The sequence below is a fragment of the Folsomia candida genome, unplaced genomic scaffold (genome assembly GCF_002217175.1).
Source record: "Folsomia candida strain VU population unplaced genomic scaffold, ASM221717v1 Fcan01_Sc005, whole genome shotgun sequence".
NCBI lineage: Eukaryota > Metazoa > Arthropoda > Collembola > Entomobryomorpha > Isotomidae > Folsomia > Folsomia candida.
Window position 1 is genome coordinate 9,880,965 of NW_019091197.1, and position 24,788 is coordinate 9,905,752.

Sequence of the window (24,788 nt, forward strand, 5' to 3'; positions counted from 1 at the left end):
GATAATATTTATTACTGTCACGGCGAGGCATAAGTTTAATAATGAATAATTTTACGTATAAATTTCATGCGATTTTAGATGATAATTTGGTTAAGTATTAAGTATAAAGTATGAATGTCAGTGTGCAATTTCCCCATGACGAGGTGGCAGTTGCCATGGTGATATGAGTTTGAGTGGGAGAGGGGACGCGTCTTCTTTGTCGTTGTGAGAGTGAGTGTGAGAGCAGGTGCGTAGTAGTAAGTATGAAGTAAGCACCAGCCGAGCAAGTAAGAGGTTCCATTTTTGTATTCGTAAAAATTATTCGAATAAACTTCAAAAATTAATTAATTAAAGCATCTAATTAAAAGTTTTTTAGTTATTTATTTACGTATACTCTACCTCAAGCTAAATTAAGCATAATTGGCACGATTTAAGCCGTTTTGGCAAGATTTTAGGCCAGTTTTAAGTTTCAAGTCCAAGTTAAGTCTACGTTCAAATCCAAGTCAAGTCTACGCATAAGTTCATTACGGCACGAGGTCAGATCACCAGAAATTAGTTATCACGAGGATACTTCTGAAGTTGATAAGCCCCGGCCGTAACAATTACATTAGTTTAGTATCCACCTAATTACATAGCTACGTTCTGCTTACAATTGCCAAATATACATACGTTCATCCTGAGTATTTCAGCACATGTTCACTTACATAAATAATTTATTGGTTACCAGCAGAAGAACTGTGCAATTAATATTTATCCCGTAAATGAAACATGTAAATGCGTCGATTGCCACTAAAAACAAAGTGGGTCGCCATTAAAGAAACTTTACTCGCATATCTATGTACATGTTGTGTAGATTGCGATGCACAATTAATGGCGATTTTATACTTTTTCCCATAAAAGTATGGAACATAAGTCAGGTTTGAAAATTTACGAGGCAAGGATTCAATTATTGTCGACCCTTCTCCTTCCCGTTTTATGGCATATATCATAAAACGCTTTCCTACTTTGAAAAGGTTCCACTTTGCAAATTGGAAGGCGACAACGGAAGCAAAGTTTGGTTGTGGATACTGCACTCTTAAAAATCTGGTGGGGTCGTATATGTATTTATGTATTCCAGTACTCCGCTGAAGTAATCACATGGTACTACCCTTGTATTGATTACTTACTACATAGCAAATTCTTAATTTCTACTCCATTATACGGCGTTAATACATACATAATAGCTAGTTATTACCATACCGTTGGAGTCACATATGTTAACATGTACTTGGCTCGGTAACAATTAATTACCAGTTTGATAAATATTTAGCACACTCCAAACAATCTGTAATATATAAATTGATAAAGTCATTTATAGTCACCTGTCCGAAAATTGACAGATATACATATGTATTACTGCATGGCATTACCAGTGCCACCGGATTGTAAGAAGTAACTTTCAAGTGATAAAAATGTTCCCCATTTTAGTAAAATTTTCTAGTGCAATGCAGTAATAAGTTCACATACATAATACTACACGAGTCACTGTACATGAGTTCATCACAAGTTCATGTATTATCAGACTATTTAGAGTGTTCATCTGCACGAATTTGACATGGATCAGACCAAGTGACTCACTCCACTTTTACTCTCACTCACTCACACGTCCACTTTCTCCTGGAAAACTTTCACCCCAAGATTCCACAATCTCACACAACTTATCCAAATTTTATACAAATCAAAATGACCGAAAAAACAGAAAAACCCTCCACTGAAGAGGAAAAACCCTCCTCAGATCGGTCATGTCTTGTCTTTGCATTCATACTATTCCTGCTAATTTGCCTTTTAATGTGTCACATTCCTTGGGATGCTGCCGACCCAAGTGGAGATTGGAACGTCACCCTTGACACCCTGCGTGCCGAAGGGCTTCAAAAACAGGCCCAGTTTCTCCAAGAAAACGTCGTCACTCCATTCATAAACAGTGACCTTTACACCCTTTCTGACCAGTTGGAGGAAAAAGTGCCCAAATTTGTTCCTTTTCAGGGGAATGTTGGAAAAGTTGCCCGCGTGGTGGGGGCGGTTCGGAATGAAATTCAAATTCAAACATTCAAATGAATGTTTTCTGCATAAACATTCATTCATGCCGTTGGGTTTCAAAATACTCCAAAAATCAAATTTCTAACACAAACACAATTTCTAATAAATTCATGTAAAAGCCTTACAGTTTTTTAAATTATTTAAATTCCAGATTCCGTCCCCAAAAACATAGTCGATCTCTTCATCCTTCACCTGGTGAAAGCAATACCCGGCCGATACCTCGTGTTGGCCACATCGGATAAAAATTGGACCGCTCCCCCCGGTCTGGGAGGACCGGTGGGTTTATCAAAACCCCTCCATATCCCAACCCTGCCCACAATTAAGGAGAGGCGGAAACTGATCGAGGCCTGCACTTCGGCCTGGGATGAGCCACCCGGGGAGGAAATCTTGTACGTCATGGCGAACCGGACGGCGGCCTTGTTGCATCGGGAGACGAGCGTGGATAAGGAAATTGGAACCCTGTGCAAACTCGCGTATCGGAATGGGCTAGAATTACATGAAAAAGAACGACGTCGTGCTGGTGGTGACGGAATGAAAATTCATGGAGGAGACATTTCCGTCTCCCTCAAAAATTGGGAGGATGCTTTGGCCTCCATAGTTTCCAAGGAAGAATAACATGTGTGTGTAGATAAAATTGGTCAGAGATATTTGTCATTGCTAATTGAGGTGCAAATTTATATGCAAATTGCACTGCAACGTAATTTATTTTAAGGTAGTGGCACAATCAGGAGGTCCACGCAATAAAAATTCGGTAACGCGATCAGGGGTAAAATTGAGTTGACCAAAAATTTTGAGTATAGTATTACTTATGTGAATATGTATATTTCCGTGGAAGTATACTCTATTCCGTATGAGTGGTTTGTGAAAAAATGACCCCACTTTCTGCATAAAATTGTGTCCACGTTTCTGTCGGATTTGCCAAATTTGTGCATTTTTTTGCAGAAGAGTTTTGCATTGTAAACTCTCATGCCTTGGTTTTGTATGTATGTACTTCTGCACAATTGTTTTGCAGGCCTACAATTCCTGCAGAGAATTGGAATTGGATGCTAATGAGTATATTCTTATGTTTATTCATTTAAAATGAATTGCTTTCCGTTAGATTTTAGTGTAGCAGTAGTAGCACGAGGTGAGGCATACATAGTTGATTGAATTATTCACTCATTTTGGTAAAAGTTAAACCAGTCGTGTGGTATCTACATATATTCCTTCAGCACTAATTGAATAATATTAATAAGTCGAATTTACATTGAGTTATATCCTCACAAAATCTCGACATTGTAGAAACATATCAGTAATACTAAATTATTTACTGCATTCACTGGGCAGAAACTTTTCACCGAAAGTTCACTATAAACTTATTGTAACTGATAACCATAACTTTTAGTGACCACTATGTCGTTATCATATGATTCAATTAGATATTCTTTATTCTATATAAAGTTATACGGTTCCATACTAATTGCTAGAACTAATTGCAACTACTAATAATTAGTAACTTTTCTCGTGGTAAATATTTGTTAAGTAAATTTATAACTGTTTTAGAACAGGTGGGAAAGGAATTAGGTTGAAATCCAATTTTTTTTGTTGCGTTTAAACATAATTCATTATGAGTTGTAATTTTACGTGTTTCATGTTTATGCTTGTCGATATGTACATGCGTATAGGTATATTAAATACTATATTAAGAATAAATTAAATTAAATATAAAATATATATGTATTTAAATATATTAAAGCATATGTTTAAAACATATTAAAATATATCAAATACACTCATTCCTCCTTAAGAGCATTGATTTTTTGTGATAATTTTGTTTAAACGGATCCTTCCCAGTCTGGTATTTATTGAGTTAACCGTTGTCAGTTCCAGGTGGAGACAAAGTTGTAAATTTTTTGATGTAAGCTTTACTCGAATTTTAATAATTTGTTGGGATGTCGAAATCTGTAAAAATAAGAAGGAAACTAAACCCAAATACGCAATTATATTAATTCTCTTAATTGAATAATTTCTTGTCACCGTGGGCAGAAAAATTATGGAAATGTAAATGGTCGACCCCAAAAATTCACACATAAACTATTTTAATCAACTGACCGCATAATTTTCCTCTAAGGCTGACGTGACTAGAAAAAGATGAAAGACCTGGAGATATGTCCCTACAGATAGGTTTGTAAATATACGAGAAGAGACAAGCAGAGCGTCCCCGCAGACAGAATAACCGTCGCGACGGTGGGCCAGATTTAATAAATTTTGGCCAAAAATATATAGCAGCCGAATTTGAAGAAAGAAAAATTAGATTTTGGTGTGCAGCAATAACCTAAGCCATATACTATATGAGGAAATTTTAAGTGGTCATATGCCACACCCCCAGTGGGTTTGGCCCTCGGCGACTTTTCGGTTTTAACGAAACCATGTCATGTGATATATCATTTTACTAAGCTCGACGAGGGGACCTCCACAGAATAATTAGAATTTATAAACCACACCCCCAGTGGGTGTGGTTCTAAAGAAATTGTCGATTTTAACGAAACCATATCATGTGATACATCATTTTTCTCAGCTCGACAAGGGTGTATCGACGGAATATCTCAAACTTGGAAACCGCACCCCCAGTGGGTGCGGTTCCCAGAAAATTTTCCATTTTAATAAAATCATGCCATGTGTTATATCATTTTTCCCAGCTAAACAAGGGGGTTTCGACGAAATCCCAAAAAATCAGTGCTCAGCGACTTTTCGATTTTAACTAAACCACGTCATGTCACGAAATACCTCATTTCTCGTAACTAGACGAGGGGATTTCGACAAAATAATTTGAATTGCATTATGTAAATTAAGAAAAAGTCACTTTCAGAAATTACGTGACTGGCTACATATGTATGCCACACGACATACTTTCCCAAAATTGCAATAGCGTTGAAAGCCACGCCCACTGGGGGTGTGTTTTCTTGAGATAGGAGGTGACCATCGGGGTCCCTTTCCACTACGATAAAGGTTTTGTGTCGCACCATGTACTTAAGTTGGTTAACGCGAAAAGCGCACATGATGGTTACACCCATCGTAGGTGGGAATTGAAGATTTTAATCTGTTAATGTATGTAACTATTGTCGGGGGTGTGAACCTGATGGGATGCTGATATTCTTTTGCTCTTAAGTGGTAAAACTCAGTAATTTAACCTGATTAAATTTTTCCACACCCACTGGGGGCGTGGTTTCAAAATTCTAATAATTCTGTGGATATCCACTCGTACAACGGAGAAAATTGATATATCGCATGATATTGTTTTCGCTAAAATCGACAATTTCCTTAGAGCCACACCCACTGGGGGTGTGGTTTTAAAACTTTAATGAATCTGTCGAAATCCGCTCGCCGAGATGAGAAAAATGATATATCACATGACATGATTTGGTTAAGATCGAAAATTCGCCGAGGGCCGCACCCACTGAGGGTGTGAGATGCGACCATTTGAAAATTGCATGCCCAGGGTGTCGAGGCATTTTTTCGACATACAGTTCGATTATTAGTCTTGGAAATGGTATTCATTAATTATATTTTACAATTTCTTTGACCTTTTGACCTTAATTTTGAGGGGATGTGGTGGAATTAAAAAAATCTGGAAATGTATATTTCGCGCATTGACCTAAGGTTTCCAATACAGTCACAACTCCGGTCAACAATTTGAAAAGTAATCGGAATTTCAATTGTCAATGTTGTTAAGCACGACAAGATCGGCCATTAAGCCTCTCAGCAAGAAATGCCTTTAATTTTGATTCCTCTACCAGAGTGTATGGTTTTTACACCCAAAATACTTTCCTGTCACCACAGTTTGCTGAGAAAGTCCAATGACTGAGTATACTTAAAGCATACCTGAGTAAAAGTAATTCAACTTAAATTTGATTTTTTTAAATTTTACTAACTAAAAGTGGGCGTGGTTGGAATAAAGCTTGATGGTCGCAGATGGTCGCAGCAGGGTATACCAAGCACACCATGGGCTCTTTAATGGCATTCGTTTGGAGTCCGCCATGCACGAAGTTTTAGGAAGTTTTTAGAAAATGTATTCGCCCTATCTTCGTAATGTATTATGAAAAGTTTACCCAACTGGTACGCCTGAGTGGGTGTAACGTTTGGTTTTATATTTTGCATGGAGGACAGGTTGGTCCTGTACAACAGGATGAAGTATGTGACTTGCCAATTCAAGATACCGCCTTAATGGCCACATTTTTAGGCTCCTGGCCCGTTGTGCGTCGCCATGATCACTTTGCCCTCATTATGTTCCAAAAATTCGGACATGAAGAGCTCCCTCTCCACGGCCTCCCAGTCATCCTCAGGGTCCAAAATGTCCAAGATCTCGCTACATGGGTAGCCCTCGGTCGGATTTGATTTTTCCATTTCTAGTAAATTATCGTGAAAATTTTTGTGCAAAACCAGAGTCATTCACATGACTCCTGGGGTCATACACATGAACCCAGGGGGAGGATCACGTAAACTTTTGGACCACACCCCCTCGGCGCCAGGGGATGTGGCCGCAGTGTGATCAATTAATTAATTCTAATGAATTAATGAATTAATCATTAATTAATTAATGAATCAATGAACCAATGAATTAATTAATTGAGCAAATTAATTCTTAGCATTCTCAGCATTCTCAGCATTATTGCGCTACTTATGTATCGTGCTTTGCCGCACTTTATTTAACAAGTTATTGATTAATTGTTGTATGGTAGGAAAATTAGAAACCAAAACGAGTGCTGGTCGGGTCGCATTTGACTCTTATAGAAGGGGTATGAACCCTTGAGCTTTATTAGCGTACCTTTATTAGTAATTTTGGTATAAATTAGTTTAAATGAACATTAAAATTTGAATTTAATGGAAATAGTGTAATTGTGTTATTTATAAATAAAGGTACAAATGCATAATCTATTCTATCAGAATGGAACTTTTTTCAGGCACATTATTTAATTTTTCCAGGTGAATTATAAGATCTTTTAAGATTAAATTATATTAATCTTATAATTACGTTTTCCTGATTTCTCTCTCAATGTGATCCCACAAGTGCTCCTTTGCAAACTCCAGTCGCTTCTTAATATTTTTCTTGGAGACGAAGCTCTTCTTCTTTGCTCTAAAGTTGTTGTATCCCTCACTTTTAAGGATCCTTCCGATTCTCCTACGACTGCTCTTCTTCCCATTAGCAATTTCAGCAACCTTAGCCATTTCTACACCGCTAGATGTTGGATTTACTTTCACAAGTTTGACAATTGAACGATTCTCGCGCTTCGTGAAAATGGATTTTCTTTCTGGTTTGTTGACAGTACTTTTTGTTTTCTTATAACGTTCTATGATGCTCCAAACTGTTTTATAATTAATTTTCAAAAATTCGGATATTTGTTTAGGAGTTTTCGTCCCATCCTCGTCTCCTTCCCATGCCTTGATAATGAGGACCCTTTGCGCGGCGGTGGTCTCGACCCTTGCCTTTGGCATCCTAATGCATGAATATTGGATGTATTACAAAATTATTTCTTGATCTCACACCCAAATGAATCCCCTCACTTCACTTCCCTGTGTCATGTACACCGAGATAAAACAGAATCGTGGTCAAATTGACTTACCTGATTAAGTAGTAATCGATACTCTCAAAAATCTACTCAATTTTGTCCATCTAATATTTTTTTCCCTCCAACAACGCATTTAATGAAGGGACAGGTGCTACACTTAACACATGCAAAGTACATATTCCGAAAGCTAGATAAATTTTTCTCAAAATACAGCATAATTCCTAAAATTCTAGCAAATTTGTATCCAAATCTCTTATAATGACTCTATGCATGCGCCCGATCTATTCAATTTTGTCCCCAAGTGTATTTATTTGCTTAGGGAGGAAACCAAATATACTAAATGTTTTGCAGTTTTCGAATGCACTAATTTTCCAAATTACTTTGGGACTAAAAAAATCGAAAACGAAAGTGTGAAAAATTCGTTTTTGAATTTTAAATATATGCATGTACACTTTACACGCTTTACACTGTACACCGAATTTTTATTGAGAACTCAAAATTGTTAGGCAGCGAATTTTTATATTTTCAAAAAAGTCGCAAAAAAATCATAAATTCAAAATGCCCAAAATGCCCGACATTCAATTTGCCCGGCAAGTAGGGAATGCCATAAAGGCGTAAAGGCCCAGGGCACGGGCATGAGTACAACTCTATGCGAAATACAGTCTAATTAAGCAAGATGTGGAGGAGGTGGAGTCTGAATAACTCGCAAATTATCTGAGGGGAACATGATTTGCACTACCATTGTAAGTATGAAAAATTCAATTAAATATGGAAATACCCGGAACCGTTCCTGACAATAAATCATAATGAAGTTTTTAAAAAGTGTTCATATTACTAAAGCCAAAATTATATAAATACATATGTACATGTAGTTTCATGTATTCAATCTGGTTAGATTTGAAATTATAATTTTGCAATTAGATAGATATAACTTTAACAAGTTTATTTTTGTAAAGGAGAGTGAGCATGGAAGCCTGTTCACAATTTCTTTTCCCAACAATCCAAAAACATCATCCGTGGCCACTCGGCCTTTGGGAACATCTCGGGTCGTGTGGATTTCTGTAACAAGCGAACGAACCAAGAAAAACGGCGGGGTTGGGGAACGGTGGCGCTCTATTTTGGTTTCCAAATGAGTTGTATGGAGGATAACTGGGTGAGCCCCAGCCCCACCCACGACCAGCAGCACCCTGAAAAGTTGGGTAGCTGCACAAATAAAATACAATATCAATCAATCTTAAAAAATAATGTTACCGTTTTTGCGTAAAAATGATCTTGTAACAATATTATTAAGAGTGTACGAAATTCTGAGCAAATTTTACTCTTTATCGAGTTAACGTTACTCCGGATTTGATATATTACACTTAATTTAGAATTTAGAGTGAATTCATCTACTTTTTAAAATTATTTTAAGAGTGTGTTTATTTAAAGTATAAAACGTTTCTAAATATGTTTAAATATTTTCTTACCATCCACCATAAATCATGAGAGGGTAGTTGCCCTGACGAGCTTTTCGTGTTTTTGTGGCTGCGATCAATTTTATGTTTTGATTAGTCCCCATATTTTGATAAGAGGCGAGACTGGAAAATCCTGGGAACGAAGCATCCCCCAATTTTGAATCAGTTATTGGTATCGATAAGACCAGTGGGATGGATAACATGATAAATAATGTTTGAACCTGTGTGAGTAAATACAACGGTAAATAGATTTGAGCATAACTAACACTCTGTTTAGGTTTCTATTGTATCTCTGATTTCAGTTAATCAAAATTTACACAAAAATATGAAATGGAAGTATGTACATCATACCATAACTTCAAAAAGCTGACTATCTAAACAGGTGGAAAATTAAAAATCCCGAGCCTTACTACAAACTCGTAACCTTAATTAAAGAGAAGAATAGTTTAAGCAACTCAAAATAAATTAAAAATAGTACTCCCCTCCAACTCTTTGACTTCAGGGAGTGTTACTAAATATCGATTTAGAAACCTGTTTATCTCATAGAGTTTTGAAAATTGTAAATTTTTGTTGATTTTTAAGATCAACAGTTTTTAGGTTTTATAGTTAGAATTTAAATTTTATTGTTCCACGAGAAAATTTTGAATTTTAGTTTATTCTTTCTTATCGGTTTTATGCGGAGTATCTGTTAGGTTATCCTGTTTCCTCATGGAAGAAAAAAATCAAAATTTCAACCACCTAACTAGAAAGATCTAAAAATCACTTGAAAAGTAGAAGGAAAAGCTGAGACAAAAAACTTGAAACGCACGCACTGGAAATCCATTTACCAGAAACATTTTGGAAGATTTCTCAATTCTTAAAAATGTTCTCCAATTTAACGATAAAACTTAATAGTCTGGTTGACGCAGTGGTGAGAATGTAACTGAAACATGTCGAACAAAGGTTGGTTTTTAGTCGCCACTTTGAATTGAAAGAGTTGATATGAAACCTGTATTTTCATTCCAATTCAGAGATTTCATCAACCAGACACATAACACGGTTATGCATGTAATGATTATCAACGCCTTTTGCATCAACAAAACGAGTACAGTAATTGAAACCTTGAGAACTCGTTTATTTATGATCATAGATGCGCGTTTGGACTATATACCGAACCTGATTCATGAATCTAACCTAACCTAACAATGGAACTTTTTTTCAAGCTAGACCGTAGTCGTAATTGTTTAGCGAGGTATATCAAAAAATCAAATAAACAATTAGGAATCACGCGGCACTTATATTTCAATTGAATGGTCCCCTTAAAAAATATCGGGGGGAAAAGTTGACACGTCCGCCCTGCAGTGTAATTTGAACTTTTCCCCCCGATATTTTTTAAGGGGACCATTCAATTGAAATATAAGTGCCGCGTGATTCCTAATTGTTTATTTGATTTTTTGATATACCTCGCTAAACAATTATGGTATGGTAAAATTATGGTAAAATTATGGTAAGAAGGTTCATTCACTCATTGGTGACCGTGCATCTATGTTTGCACCCATTAAGAATTGGAAGCGGATTTATACATTGTCTAACCTTGATAGGGAACAGACACAGACGTACCTTAAGCATGCAAAAAATCCGCTTGTTACCTCATATTTTTAAAATTTACGTCAACAACAATGTATTAAAATATTGGTATTTATGTAAATATCTACTCATGCCCTCATTAGGAATAATAATTACGTACCTTTTGTCTCGCATTTGACGACAGGATTTTACCGCTATCCATTATCATACAATCGTTAATAATGTGTTAACCGTACCACACACAGCATTGCTTTAGGTGTGTATCAAAAGCCGAATGTTTTTCGACAAAGTTACTGTGAAACATTTGGAAATATATTGGTTTTGTTTCGAAAATATTTGAGGCTGAACTGTATTTAGTATTTTGCTCGGTTATGTATTTTAAATAATTTAATGAATTTAACATTTGGAATGGTAAGTTTGAAGAAAAAAAATTATACAGCTTTCGATAGACATCAAAGGAAGTGAGTTGGTACGGCGTTTCTTACGGCCCGAGGACTGATTGCCGACATCGGGGCTATTGTGAACCCGCTGAATTTAATACGATATGTACATAAACCATTATAAAAATGAAGTACACGTTATCATTCGTCGATATTTACTGGAAATTTTTAATAGCTTTAGTTTGACTATGATTGCTTATTGCGTAGTAAAGAGAGTCTACTTCCCACTTTAGGAGCTACAAGAATTTTATTATTGCCAACCTGATTTTGTAAACCTTGTTTTTGTATTCTATACCGGTGCTGTTATACTTTTGCAATTATAATTTAACCATGCATTTCTACATTTCCGTTCAAATTTCAATTTTTTCAAAATTTCAATTTCAATAATTTGTAGAATTTTTAAGCTATTTTAAGTGTGCATAGACTATCCACTAGATATGCAAGCATAATCCGAACAAAAAGTAACACTGCAGTGTTACTTTTTGTGCAACTGCTCATGAACTATTTCGGTCTCATGAGTACGACCAAGATCCTGCATGAATGTCTAGTCACCATTTTTGAATAGGTAGAGGTCCAAGAGTTTCCAAAATTGGCTCATGGACTTCAAAAAATAATTTTTGCTACAAATTCCCACCCCTTGACGAATAAAATTCACTTGTTTGGCTCAATCCGACCTATGCCCAATCAAATCATCGCATAGATGGGATGGTGGGTCCGACTAGCATTTTTGAAATTTTTATGTATAGCCTCAACTGATAGGGTGTATTCACTGCCTTTTGCTTTTTTTATTTGGCTGTAATCATAAAGTGTTGATCATCTGTTAAAAGTATCCGTTTCTAGCTTTCAAGCGCGTACCGGATAATCGGCGCCCTGTTTCCAGTGAGACGCTTTTATACTTGACGTTCAGTTAGCCAGTTTTTCTTGTCGTGTTTTAAAGCCATAAGTCCAAGGTCGAGTTTAGGGGCCTGGGGCAGTTTTATTTTGAGCGTTCATTTGTAGGGGAATATTTCACTTGGTGCGACATGAATTTGCAGGAATTCTGCTTTATCTCGCCTCTATGAATTCTGGTTACCTTTTTGACTATTGTCTTGCACAGTTTCTTTGGTCATCGACACTGTCAGTGTCAATATATCCTTTTATGGTACGGCTGACCACCTTGTGATGAATTCCGATTTTACTGAGCATTTGGAAAATGTCGGATTTTTTTCTCGCTCGAAAATTTCGCTGAAAAATTGCAACACACTTTGCTAGCCGTCTGTCGTTTTGGTACCTTGGGTCACAAAAGTTTTCGGAGTATGGTTTCTTATAAACAATTGCATGGGGAATTCAATAAAAAATAGCACAAGTTTCTAAAATAACTGCCAGTAACTTTTGTTTAACGCGAAACCAATTGGTCATAACAATTGGCCGTACTGGGTAGTTATACATTAAATAATTAGTTTTTAGTCAGGGTTTGCCAACTCATACAACATTTCAATTTTCCTGGGCGCGATACAATTTAATTTCCCCCTGTGGAAGTGGCTGCGATGCATAATACCTAAATTCCGAGCAGCGGGGACGGGTGAATAATTAAATAGTTTAATTCGCACGGCGCAAGGATGGCTACATAGCAAAAATCCTAAATTTTCAGAGAACTGCAAAAATTTTTATTTCCCGAGTCACTTAATGGCAAAACTCTTAAATTCCCATGGGGTAGGGCGGCCAAGTAGCTAAGCAGAGTTTCATTCTATTTCATCTACAGGTTCGATTTCTGTAAGAATCTCATATTGCCCCGACCACACCCCCTGGCGCTGAGGGGGTATGGCGCAACGGGGGAATTCCCTGGGGCACGCCATACCTTTACCACCATCACCATGCCACCTACACAGCATGGAAGAGTGATCAGTATTGGACAGGCAGTTGTATTCTTTCCTTGTTAAAAAAAGTGGCTGCACTTTAGGGCAATTCTGCCCTAATGTTACCGCCCCCTTTCTCTGATCAGTAGGTACATATACGCCACCTAGTTGTGCTGGTCTCAGAATATGGGAAAAAACAAGCATGTTGACATTTGTTTTCCTCACAAAAGTTTAAAATCTCGACCGCTAGACGGCGTATGCGTACCACAAAATGCGACACCACCACCATATGCATATGTACATAATGGAATGATATAAGCTTGCCACACTCGTGGGGGAGAAGTAGGACGTGCCACCTGCTCTCTCGCTCCGCCTCTCCCCGGATCGTTCCCCTCTAAAATGCGCTATCTATATAGAGTGCTGCATCTCTCGTCTATGCTACACAGCACACGCTATACTTGGTGCATGACTCGAGTGTATAGCAGTTCAGTTTCATGGAAATGCAGTCTCATGCAACAGTCCATGCAGTTGTTGTTCCGCTTCCTTCTTTGTCTACTCAATGGGGCAACTTGCATTGACTTGCATAATCCTCAGCGACTTAACACTAACGCTTATGGAAGTGATTATTTTTAGTTGATAATTTTCATGAAAGTAATATGTATGTATGAACGTCATTTTATTTGTAAATTTTCAGGTATTTAATTTAATGATTCATTTTCATGGAAGTTTTATGAATGTAGTTTGAGATGAGAATTATTAGCGGATTTTTCAAATTCCTTCTCGAATGTTCTATCTATTTTTAGAACAAGGAAAAACGTATTTTTCCCACGTAGTTGAGCCTTAAAAGCTAATTCTCTCTGTAGCTTTGTGCCAGTAAGCAATTCGGTTAGAATCACTTGCACTGTTCACATCATTCCTTTGGTTTAATAGTGACAGTATAATAAATTATTGAAAATTAAAATGTATAATTGATAGTGCAATTCCTTACAAGAATTAGTCATAGTTATACCTGCGGTTATGGTTATGGTTATGGTTGAAAAATTACCTGGGAACGTTAAAAACATTATTTAGCAACGTCAAAAAATTACTTAGCAACGTCAAAAAAAATACCTAGCAACGTTAACAAACTACTCTAAATATTTATAAACACGCCAAGCAATCTTATAAGGGGCGTGCTGCATTATAATATAACATCAATTCCCGTTCCGTTCGCTATAAATTTTTCAGGAAAAATAGAAAACCAAATGTCGTCCCTATCATTTTACATGTTAAATCCAATAAAAGTGTGGTTTTAAAATTATACCTCCGCACTGGGAAATATTTTACAAATTCGGCTTTCGTACATGTCTTGTACAAGGGCACGGGGAGTTTTTGAAAGGTCAAAAGAAATCCTTCCTCTTAAAACTGCAAGGGGGCGTGGTCCGAAAAGTGGTGAGTTTTTTATCCGTTTTTTTATTCGTTTTTTTTCACGTTTTTTCAACCACAAAATTTGCCACACCTTATTAACTGAGTGCCACACTCAAACCACACCCACCACCTTCAGGGGGAGAAGGTGGAAATTGGAGGAAATTGAGATTCATGCATATTTCATCATCTATTACAACATTTGCTCGTAATTCGTAAGAAAATCTATCAAACCAGTCCCAATAAGCTTTTATGATGAGTTTGTGTGAATACATATGTACCTAGATAGAAGCTGGGTTTTACTGAATACCATTATTTACACATGCTTATGTTACGCACATATGTAGTACATATGTATGCACACAAACTCATCATAAAAGCTTATTGGGACTGGTTTGATAGATTTTCTTCCGAATTACGAGCACATGTTGTAATAGATGATGAAATATGCATGAATCTCAATTTCCCCCAATGTCCACCTCCCCCCACTGAAGGTGTTGGGTGTGGTTTGAGTGTGGCACTCAGTTAATAAGTTGTGGCAAATTTTGTAGTTCAAAAAACGTGAAAAAAACGGATAAAAAAAACGGATAAAAAGCTCACCACTTTTCGGACCACGCCCCCTTGCAGTTTTAAGAGGGAGGAGTTCTTTTGACCTTTCAAAAACTCCCCGTGACCTTGTACAAGACCTGTACGAAAGCGGAATTTGTAAAATATTTCCCAGTGCGGAGGTATATTTTTTTTTTAAACCACACTTTAATTGGATTTAACATGTAAAATGATAGGGACGACATTTGGTTTTCTATTTTTCCTGAAAAATTTATAGCAAACAGAACGGGAATTGATGTTATATTATAATTCAACATACGTTGGTGCATACACCTGCCAAATCTCGCATCCCTAGGACAAAGTTTAAAATTTCACCTGAAACTAGGCAAAAGCAGGTAAGAGCGCCTGCAGGCTCCATTCGGTAAGACTAGGGATTCCAGTCCCGGGATTTGTCGGGATTTAATTCCCGGGAAACTGGATCCCGAAATCCCGGGATTTCAAACATTAAATCCCGGGATTTCGTGATTTTCTAATTTATCGTTCAGAATGTTAAATTAATGATATTTGACTTTTATTAGCGCTTTTATATAATTTTTCGGTTATATTATTGGAAAACAAAAGTTTAAATGAAGGAGAGTCAAAATTTTCAGTAATCTCCGAAATAAAAATTTTTAATGACATTGGTAGACAAATTTTTCTAACCAATACCTATGTGAATTTTTGATTCATTAAGAAAATGGTTAAAATAAAATGGAGCTTTCTCTTTTCGTTGTCAGATGATTCTAACTTGAAGGAGCAAAGAACAGACATTATCCTCGGCAAAATTATACGTGAATATGAATTTAAAATTGTATTCGATCAATTTGGGGCTAAAATACTTTTAGAACCAGGTGGTTTACATCCATATATATGTATGTAAACTTATTTTGTATGTGAATTTGTGTGTATGTGAATAAATGCCAAATCCTATGCCAAATTGTAGTTTTGGACGAATGGCTCGCACTCTGGCCCAGAGTCTCTGGGCCAAACAATAAACATTAGAATAGATATTCAGGTTATCATGCTGCCGAAACGTTTGATTACTTATTTAAGTTTTCTGGAGTGAAATGATGAATATTTTTCCAATCATCTCGTCAGGATGGAGAACGAAAAATGGGGCTACCACAATACACTAAAATTGTTCCATAGACAATATAATAAAAGTCTGCTTAGTGTAGCGTATGTTATTTGTCAACTAGCCTATTCCATAATCTGTGTGCATAGAATGCGAAAACCGATATGTACATTCTTAAGAAAATCAGTAAACATTGTATTTATATGTGACTTTACCACCATGGTAATGATTTGGTAAATTAAAAAAATTATTACCATATGGTACAAAATTTAATACTTCTGGTATTATACCACCTAGTAATAAAATGAATCATTCAACATGATTACCACATAGTAAGTATCATTTCATTACCGAATCTATACATGGTTGGTACAACTGTTTAATACAAAACCGTTAATTTTTTTAATACCCAGTTTCTAAGAGTATATCTACTAGGGTTGGTCTATCCGATCCCAGAATATCCGATCCGTCGGATCGGATCGGATAATCGTCGGATCGGATCGTAAATAAAAATATCCGAGAGCTTTCGGATCGGATCGGATAAGGCTATTTATCCGGTCGGATAAATCCGACGGATACTTCGGATATCGGATCGGATATCGGATAATCTGTATTTACTATAATTCCGCACTCTATTGGTGACTTGCGAAATTATTCTCCCTTGAAATGCGTAAATTCAAATGTTGTTACAACTGACAACTGTTTAGCATAATTAATTAGTGCAATGTGTTGCAATTTCTTACTATTTTTAAACAAAGTATCTCACACATCAAGATTTTATGTAATACGCATTCTAGTTTTAACATCAGGTAATTAGATAATGCTGATTAATTGCTATACGTATCAATTGACGCGAAGTTATTAATTACTTATTACAATTACTTTATCATAAAGTACTTAGAGCGCATTATCAGTTAAAATACTGATTAACTTTGCCTTGAGTATTGTTCCATACAGTTAATGAAGTAATTAATTACAAAAACAATTGTTATTAATTACCTAGCTTATAATAATTATGTGCTTTTGTAATTAATTATTACAGTACTTAGCTAAATAAGTTAATTATTCATTAAAAAATGAATCATTAACGGGTTTGATTGTCTTTTAAAAATGTACGGATCATTATCCGATCCGATCTGATATCCGTCGGATTGCTCGGATTCGGATCGGATCAGCCCTAATATCCGATCGGATTATCCGACATGATGAAATATCCGATCCGATGGACTGTCTATCCGATCCGATCCGATCCGATCCGTCGGCTAACCAACCCTAATATCTACTAACATGTACATAGGTATTTCATACCCGCATGTACATATGTACATATTATGTATTAAGTGTACATATGCATGCATATGTACACGTGTTCTCTTGTCCACAAACTTAATGGCATAAAGACCTCTTTGTATAACCCAAATTTACCCATTTCATATTATACCGTAATATTTCAATTTCGGGAAAAATCCGGGGAAATCCCGGGATTTTTCAGGACTAAAACCGGGAATCCCGATTCCCGGGATTTAAAAAATCGTCCGGAATTGGGATCCCTAGAAAGACATCACTACTTTTTACGGTCGTAGGATCGGAGCACAGAGTCAGTACATAATAAATTTACTAGTAATAATCTAATTTAATAAATTAATTACTAGATAATAACTAATAATAATAAGTAATAATAACTGATTACTAGATAATTAATCTAGTAATAATACGAGTTCAATAAATCTAGCATGATTTTCTAATTAAGATATGTCTCTATGAACCTCGGGTCGGGTTCCATTGATCGTAAAATTACCATTAACGCTTCGTTTTGCTCCGCAAGGCTCAGTTAATTATCAATTATAGATCAAATGATTTGAATCTAGGAGACCGTAAAATTTTGTACCATTTATTTCATTGATTAGGAATTTGCATTGGGAACACATGCATAGGCTTAAATAATTTGTATATAAATCCTACTGTATATTTTATACAAGCATATCACTGTGCTAACCCACTTGTTAACCTTTACAATTAAAGAAACTAAATGGTAAAACTATGCAAAGGCAGGATTCTAGGTGTAGTATGATTCTTCTTGTAACAGTAAGCAGTAGGCGTGGAAGCAGCTATGAAATATTTTAAACGGTATTTTAAACAAGTTTCAAATTCTGGAAACATATCGTTAACAAATACTCACCGAGGTAGGCGGTGTGGATTGTACTTTCTGCAAACCAGCCCCGCGCAACATGACATATGGTCACAGGGATCCGAAGCCTCAGCGCAACCTGACAGTCCTGACCGTGGACGAAGACCTAAAAATGGGTGAGGTGGTCCTTGCTAAATTATGAAATTTTCAAATTAGTTTTCCAACTATAAAATCAACATCTTATTGCCTCACCATTGATTTCCAAGTTTGTGAGGATTTCCTTCCGTGGGCATACGAAATTAGTAATTGTACTACGAATAGGACTTGAGGTGTACGAAAACGCATTGCTTTTTAATTTAAACTTCGCTTCGGTCTGAGAAAAGTGTGAGTATTTGTGGTTACAAGGCCAGTGCTCGTGTGTGAAGATTTAGCAAGGTTCTAAAATAAAAGAGTAATTATATATTTACTGCCCATTGTTGTAGGCTATTTCGCCATTTAAGTATAAAAAACATTTGTTTAAAATCTTTGTTATGGTCCGTGTATTTAAATTATGTGAAAATTTGTCGTTTCTAGAGCGTGTTTGCCAACTGGTTGGGTAACTCAGCAGAAGTAGACCGATTTTCAAAATTCCAACTGATTTATGAATAGCAGACCCATAGGCGAAAAATAAATTCCCAAATTTTTGTAATTTGACACCAACCCCATGATATTCGGGTCATAATATGAGAAAAATATGAAAAAATTTGGATTTGGTATAATTTTAATGCACAAAGCATAGCACACATGCTACACTCTTAACAATTTTTACCCCGAATCAACACAATCCGGAGTGTATATAAGACTTCACCGGATTTGGAATTGATTTGACACAAAATTGTGTAAAAACAATAAAGTTCCCCAGACGGAGTAAAGCTTACACAATTTCGTAAAGATATGAGCACAAAGTTGTGTTGATTTCTTCCACGGAATAACGCTCTACACGATTGTGTTGAATCAACACTACACTTTAATCAATTTAACACTGAATTGAATAGATTTTTACACAATGTTCTCGTAACAATGAATAAAATTTAACATAAAAAGTTTAACATTGTCGGATATCAATTATTAATTACTATAAATCAACAATTAAATCGACAATAAAAATACAATTATTCAAAAATAATTATATACCACTAGCCAGCAATGACTTAAAATTAGTATAAATAATCCGGCTTAATTTCATTGTATTTAAAACAAGTGGACGCATTATTAACAACCTTTTTTGAATTATAAACGTTTTGACATATTTTCTAAATTGTGAGTAAATTTAAGCTGACGGATTATTAACAGAATTTCGTTTTTTACAAAATTCCGAATCAGATGGTATGCTTATCAGATTCATTTTAAACTGATTCATTTTAACAATGTTTATTTGGCTATTAGAAGCAAACCAAAGTTAGCAAACTATGCTTACACCTAACGTGTGCATAAGATGTCTAGTTTAATAATATCTTAGTAGCAATAACTAAATTCGATGTTTAGTCGTGAGTAACCTAAAATTCCGAATTACTTACAAAATTTCCATTTAGCAACAACTGGAATCCGTTGTATCATAAAAATTTATATCAGCTCTCTGAGTGTTTCCGGAAATACTTCGAAAGACACAGAAGGAGCAATTTTCTGAATAAAAGTGGTATTTATTTTTCAATGTAATTTCATTCGGACAAAACACAAGCCTCCCACTTTGAATTCAGGCACATCATTGTCTAAAATCGTTTTAAGCGAATTTTTTAAGTCGGAGATGGATAATGTAATCTGTAATCTAAACTGTAATCAGATTGCTAATCTGTAATTTGTAATCTTAACGGGGCAGCAGTAATCTAATCTATAAAGTAATCCGATTACCGAATATGCAGTAATCTGTAATCCTTAATCCGATTACTTTACCAACTGTAATCTGCCCAACTATGCTAATTACTTTCGTAATTACTGTAGATCATAAATCGTGAGGTTGGTAACCAAATAGGTGATTTGTCTTTTGTGATAAAGTGTTTTTGGCTAGGGGTGAAATCTGTTGAATTGACAAAAATATGTAAATGTTGGTTAACAAATGTTAAAGCAGAATGTTGGTTATTTAGTGGTTGGTTAAATGTTGGTTATATATATATATATATATATATATATATTTAAGCAAGTTGATAATTTTTATAAATCAGTCAATCAACCATAAATTAATTTACACAACAATTATATAATTAATAAATTATATAACACAATTATATAACACAAAAATAAGTATGTACGTTTTTCCCAATAAATACTGTTTCTGATTTATATTTATATATATATATATATATACAATATATAATATATATAATATATTTATATATATAAATACATAAATATAAATCAGAAACAGTATTTATTGGGAAAACGTACACAGTTATTTTTGTTTATCAATACAGGGACAATTTGACTACGTATGTGAATTAATTTATTAATTATATAATTGTTGTGTAAATTAATTTAAGCTTGATTGACTGATTTATAAAAATTATCAACTTGCTTAAATAAGAAAGCAAATACTTGTACACTGTTTTTATTCGTAAGTAAAATGTTAAGAGGTGCGTGAGTTGTAAATTCACGTTGGCTAAATGATTGTGTATGTGTATGTGCAACTTGAATTAATGGGCACCAGTTTCCTAGCATAAAGCCCTATGGTTGTTTGTATAAATGATTTCGTAGTTAACTTCAATTGGTTAATTTCGTATTTAATTAATATCGAAGTATTTATTTACAGTTATTGGCAATTTACATACACATATTTTATGCATGTAACATTTATTAATTGAGGTACTTTGAGATTTGATTAGGTTGAGGCAAATTGATACATATTTATTTGCAATCTCACTTCCTTCTTAATTGAGGTAAGTTGAGAATTGCGATATAAGCTTGTGCATAAAAGCGTTTGCTTTAGCAAGTAAATATTTGAACCTTTTTTGGTGGTGGACCGTGGTTGGCTTTATACTGCAGGTCGGACGCGAAAGCGCGCGGCCTACGTGACCAAACTCGGCGCTATTTTTAGCTTTCTCGGAATTGTGACCAATGTACATACATGCGAGATTTTGCAGGAGCGTTACTTCTCCATGCATTTATGAAGCAGTCGAGCCGTCCACTGCTGCGTCGGGTACTTTGTGTACTATGTGCAGTTAGTTGGATGAGAGCGAGAGTTTGTGTCTCTTTGTTCTACATCCATCCAAAACTGCACATATACATAATACACAATTCCATGCAACTCAAATTGCATCCAGCTTCTCCACATTTGTACATAATACAAATTGTGTTATACAACACAGTATTCCTACATATTAGGAATCTGAACATACACAGGTATGTATTTATTAGGTTATATTCAAATATACGTATGGGTAGGGATTATAAAATTGCTCCTAAATCACTTAAAATCTTATCAAATTTTATGATCAAAGTCGTGCGTATATTTTGTATAAGAAATAAAATTGTTTTATTTTGGATATCTATCAACATTGTGAATGCATAAATTTCGATACCTCCTGCACAAAGATAATCATTTACCTCGGAAATTCCGGGCCTGAATATAATCTGGAATTAATGAAGAACATATAACCCAGTGTTGTAGTAGTTAACTACAAAATGTAGTTAACTAGTAGTTGACTACAATTTTTTTGGAAAAAGTAGTTGGAGCTAAGATTCAACTACTTTTGGAAAGTAGTTGAAAAAATGTACACTCTCAGAAACTGGGTATTGATTTTCCGAAAATTTCAATACCAGCGCAGTGGTATCAATCATAGGTCACAATGTGGTATTAAAATTTTGGGGAAAATCACTACCATATGTTTCTACATGGAGAGTATTAACTTGTAATACTGGGGTGGTGAAATATCAATACCGCTTGGTATGGATTTTATACCACTGTTGCCCAGTCTCAACTGTGTTTGGTATAAACAGGTTCGCGGGATTTGCAAACTATTTGCTTGTAGTTTGCAGATCGTCCATCTTTTGACAAGTTCTTCGAAATTAGTTGGATTAATTATAATTAATTAATTTTTTGAGGTGAGGAGGAAATTAATAATTGATTCCGATGGCAACTTTAACGCTTCCATATTAACGGTAAGCCTAAATGCATTCTATTCCGTTTTGTGCCTTCCGGTTTATAAATAAATGTTTTTTTTTCTTTACAGTTGACAGTGTGAGTAAGTTCCTCGCCTCTAAATTAATTTGATGGATAATTTCTTGAGGGAACGGAAATTGTGAACTTCCTTTTCAGCGGGTAAGTGTATTTTTCCTTGACTATGTATTATTGCAAGTCTTATCAAGTAATTATTGGGCTTTTGCATTTATAAATCTTAAAAAAATGAACAATATTATATTTTTAACATTAATTTGAATCGTTTATTTTTAGCGACATCGCGTGTCGAATTTACATTACGTAAGATAATTTCGAATTGACTAATTAAATTAACATGCAAAACAAATCCCACAGTTTTGAATTGTGTACTTACACGACTTATTTTTGAAATTACATGTGGTTCGAGATCCGGTGACCTTAACTCTTCCATATTATTGTGTGAGGAAATTTTATAATTTTGTTATTTGCATTACTGAGAACGATTCATTAACTTTTGAACGACTTCAAATATTAATACGTCTTGAACGGCTTGGAGTGCAGGTCTCTGACATGTTCTATGTGAGAGCCCTTTTCTTGGACGACAAGACGGCATCGGAGATTCCAACTATTGTACACTGATTTGACCAAGGCGACGTCAACTTTGCACCACTCGTCTTGTACAACTTTCCAAACTCCCAAAAAAGTTCGAGGGCGTCGGAGAAATATTTTCTTTTTAGATATCCGAAGCTAAAAAAATCCATAGGACTTACATCGGGGGATTTAGTATGTATTTCCCTATTCTGAATAATTGTAATCCCGAGTCTTACTTTCAAATCCTTGGCGTAGTCTTGAGTCAAACGTGCGGTATGCGAGGACGCGGCGTCATGATGAACTATCACGTTCTTTGTGTCCTTACCGTACAGTTTTGGAACGTGGATCTCCAGAAGTGGTTTTAATACGAAGTCAATATAGTACTTAGCAGTGACCTTCACTTTTTGAGGAACTTTGATAAGTGGGAGGGTCCCACGACCAGATAATGCACCAACCACCATGAACTTCTTACAAAAGTTCTCTGCGTGCGGAATGGCCAACCTTCGGGAATTTCGTCTTTGAGGTGATGGCAATCGTCCTTGACTGCGAGCTTCTCGTATATGACCTTTATTTTTCAGTACATTATGTATTGTCCCTTTCGAAACTTGTCGTCCTTTATTTTTGAAGTACTTGATTACAGCTGTATACGAATAATCAAGTTTGGAAAGTGTTTTTATGACACCCTCTTCCTCTGGGGTCAGTCGGGGGGCCATTTTTGAGACTAGAGAGCTGATTTTTTGCTCACTCCACGTCAATGGACAGGTGTCAATATGTTCAAAATTTGGAACCGAAACTCCGACCCGTTTCGGAGTTACTTAAGATTGAAGTCGTTCAAAAGTTAATGAATCGTTCTCAGTATTTCCTCTTTTTTTGTAAATATGTATGTATGATATAATTTGTTGAGTTGTAATTGGATACGAAATAAATAACGTGAAAATCAATACCAGGCTGTATTAAACCCTTGAATTTCTTTACCACATGGTATTATTTGCATTATTAGTTATACTGATTGGTATTACGTTTCAATACCGCTACGATAAAAATCAATACCGCGATGAAAAAAAATCAATACCGCAAATGACAATTTTATACCGTCACGGTATTTATGCACAACAATACCAGTTAGTATTAAATTAATACTAAAACGGTAGAGTCACATATGAATACTGCCTGGTATTAATCTGTTATTGATTTTTCTAAGAGTGTAGTTCAACTACTTTCGCTTATTTATGCAATATGTCCCTTATACTGAATACGTATACTTTGAAAGGCACGAAAAAAAGAGCTTGATTCAAGATAATAATTCATTTATTCTTCATAAATATGTATTATTATTAAAGCAATGTTACTAATATTGTACAATAAATTTAACACTGTTTTATGCGCAATTACGTTGAGTTAATTCGCTTTACAAATGCATAGCCCCATTAATGTCACTCACAAAGTATGGGAGAACTGTGTACAGGGTGGACTTAAACCACTCGTTTAAATGTCTCGCTATATTTGAAAATTTTGCAAAGGGAAAAGCCCATAAATCTCAAGTTTGAATTTAAGTTTTTATTATTATTCAACTCTAATATAAAAACTGATTAAGACATTAAGGTTTTTAAAATGATAAATTTAAGATAAAGTTAAGACGGAAATATAAATTTATTTAGGTAACTACGTAGTGGAAATTTACGAGTTTTTTTTCTATTTAAACATTTTCCATTATGGCGAGACTTTTAAACTACCCTTTAGGATATAATTATATCAATATATATTCCATGACTGGTTTTTTTAATATGAAATACGCAAACAGTAACAAGCTATGTTAATCGAACTTTGGTATTTTGCAAGATTAAAATGTTTCTACTTTTATGAATCATTAAGGGATGTCTTAGGAAAGTTTCTCAGAAAATAACGGTCATATTTCAGGGTTAGGCCCATTTCTTAAAACAAGGAAAGCCTTACGGCGCTCGATTTAAATTAGAGATTGTT

At 35.3% G+C, this 24,788-nt stretch overlaps 2 protein-coding genes across 6 annotated transcripts; both read right to left on the bottom strand.

Moving 5' to 3' along the window:
• Positions 1-7,062: 7,062 nt before the first annotated feature.
• Positions 7,063-7,527, bottom strand: LOC110850544. The gene has a single exon (XM_022097977.1). The coding sequence runs from the start codon at positions 7,525-7,527 to the stop codon at positions 7,063-7,065; it is 465 nt and encodes a 154-aa protein (XP_021953669.1).
• An 881-nt stretch (positions 7,528-8,408) lies between these two features.
• On the bottom strand, positions 8,409-10,013 carry LOC110849997. 5 transcript variants are annotated; one of them, XR_004835025.1, is made up of 4 exons: positions 9,868-9,984; positions 9,407-9,479; positions 9,068-9,276; positions 8,409-8,804 (listed from the first exon to the last, which is right to left on the bottom strand). XR_004835025.1 is itself a non-coding variant. In XM_022097482.2 (3 exons), exons 1-3 carry the CDS (start codon positions 9,889-9,891, stop codon positions 8,612-8,614), a joined length of 426 nt encoding a protein of 141 aa, XP_021953174.1. In that variant the 5' UTR covers positions 9,892-10,013; the 3' UTR covers positions 8,409-8,611. The 5 variants fall into 5 exon arrangements, 3 of the variants coding, with proteins under 3 accessions (XP_021953174.1, XP_021953176.1, XP_021953175.1); XR_004835026.1 differs by having other exon boundaries at positions 9,883-9,978; XM_022097482.2 differs by lacking the exon at positions 9,407-9,479 and having other exon boundaries at positions 9,868-10,013.
• Between the last annotated feature and the right edge of the window lie 14,775 nt (positions 10,014-24,788).

Excerpts from the sequence above, each read along its gene's own strand:
- LOC110850544 (XM_022097977.1), bottom strand. The coding sequence starts at position 7,527 with ATGCCAAAGGCAAGGGTCGAGACCACCGCCGCGCAAAGGGTCCTCATT.
- LOC110849997 (XM_022097482.2), bottom strand. The coding sequence starts at position 9,891 with ATGTTTCTGGTAAATGGATTTCCA. Across the intron at positions 9,277-9,867 it reads TTCTGGTAAATGGATTTCCA|GTTCAAACATTATTTATCAT; the intron begins GTGCGTGCGTTT and ends TTACTCACACAG. Across the intron at positions 8,805-9,067 it reads CTCATGATTTATGGTGGATG|CTACCCAACTTTTCAGGGTG; the intron begins GTAAGAAAATAT and ends TTATTTGTGCAG.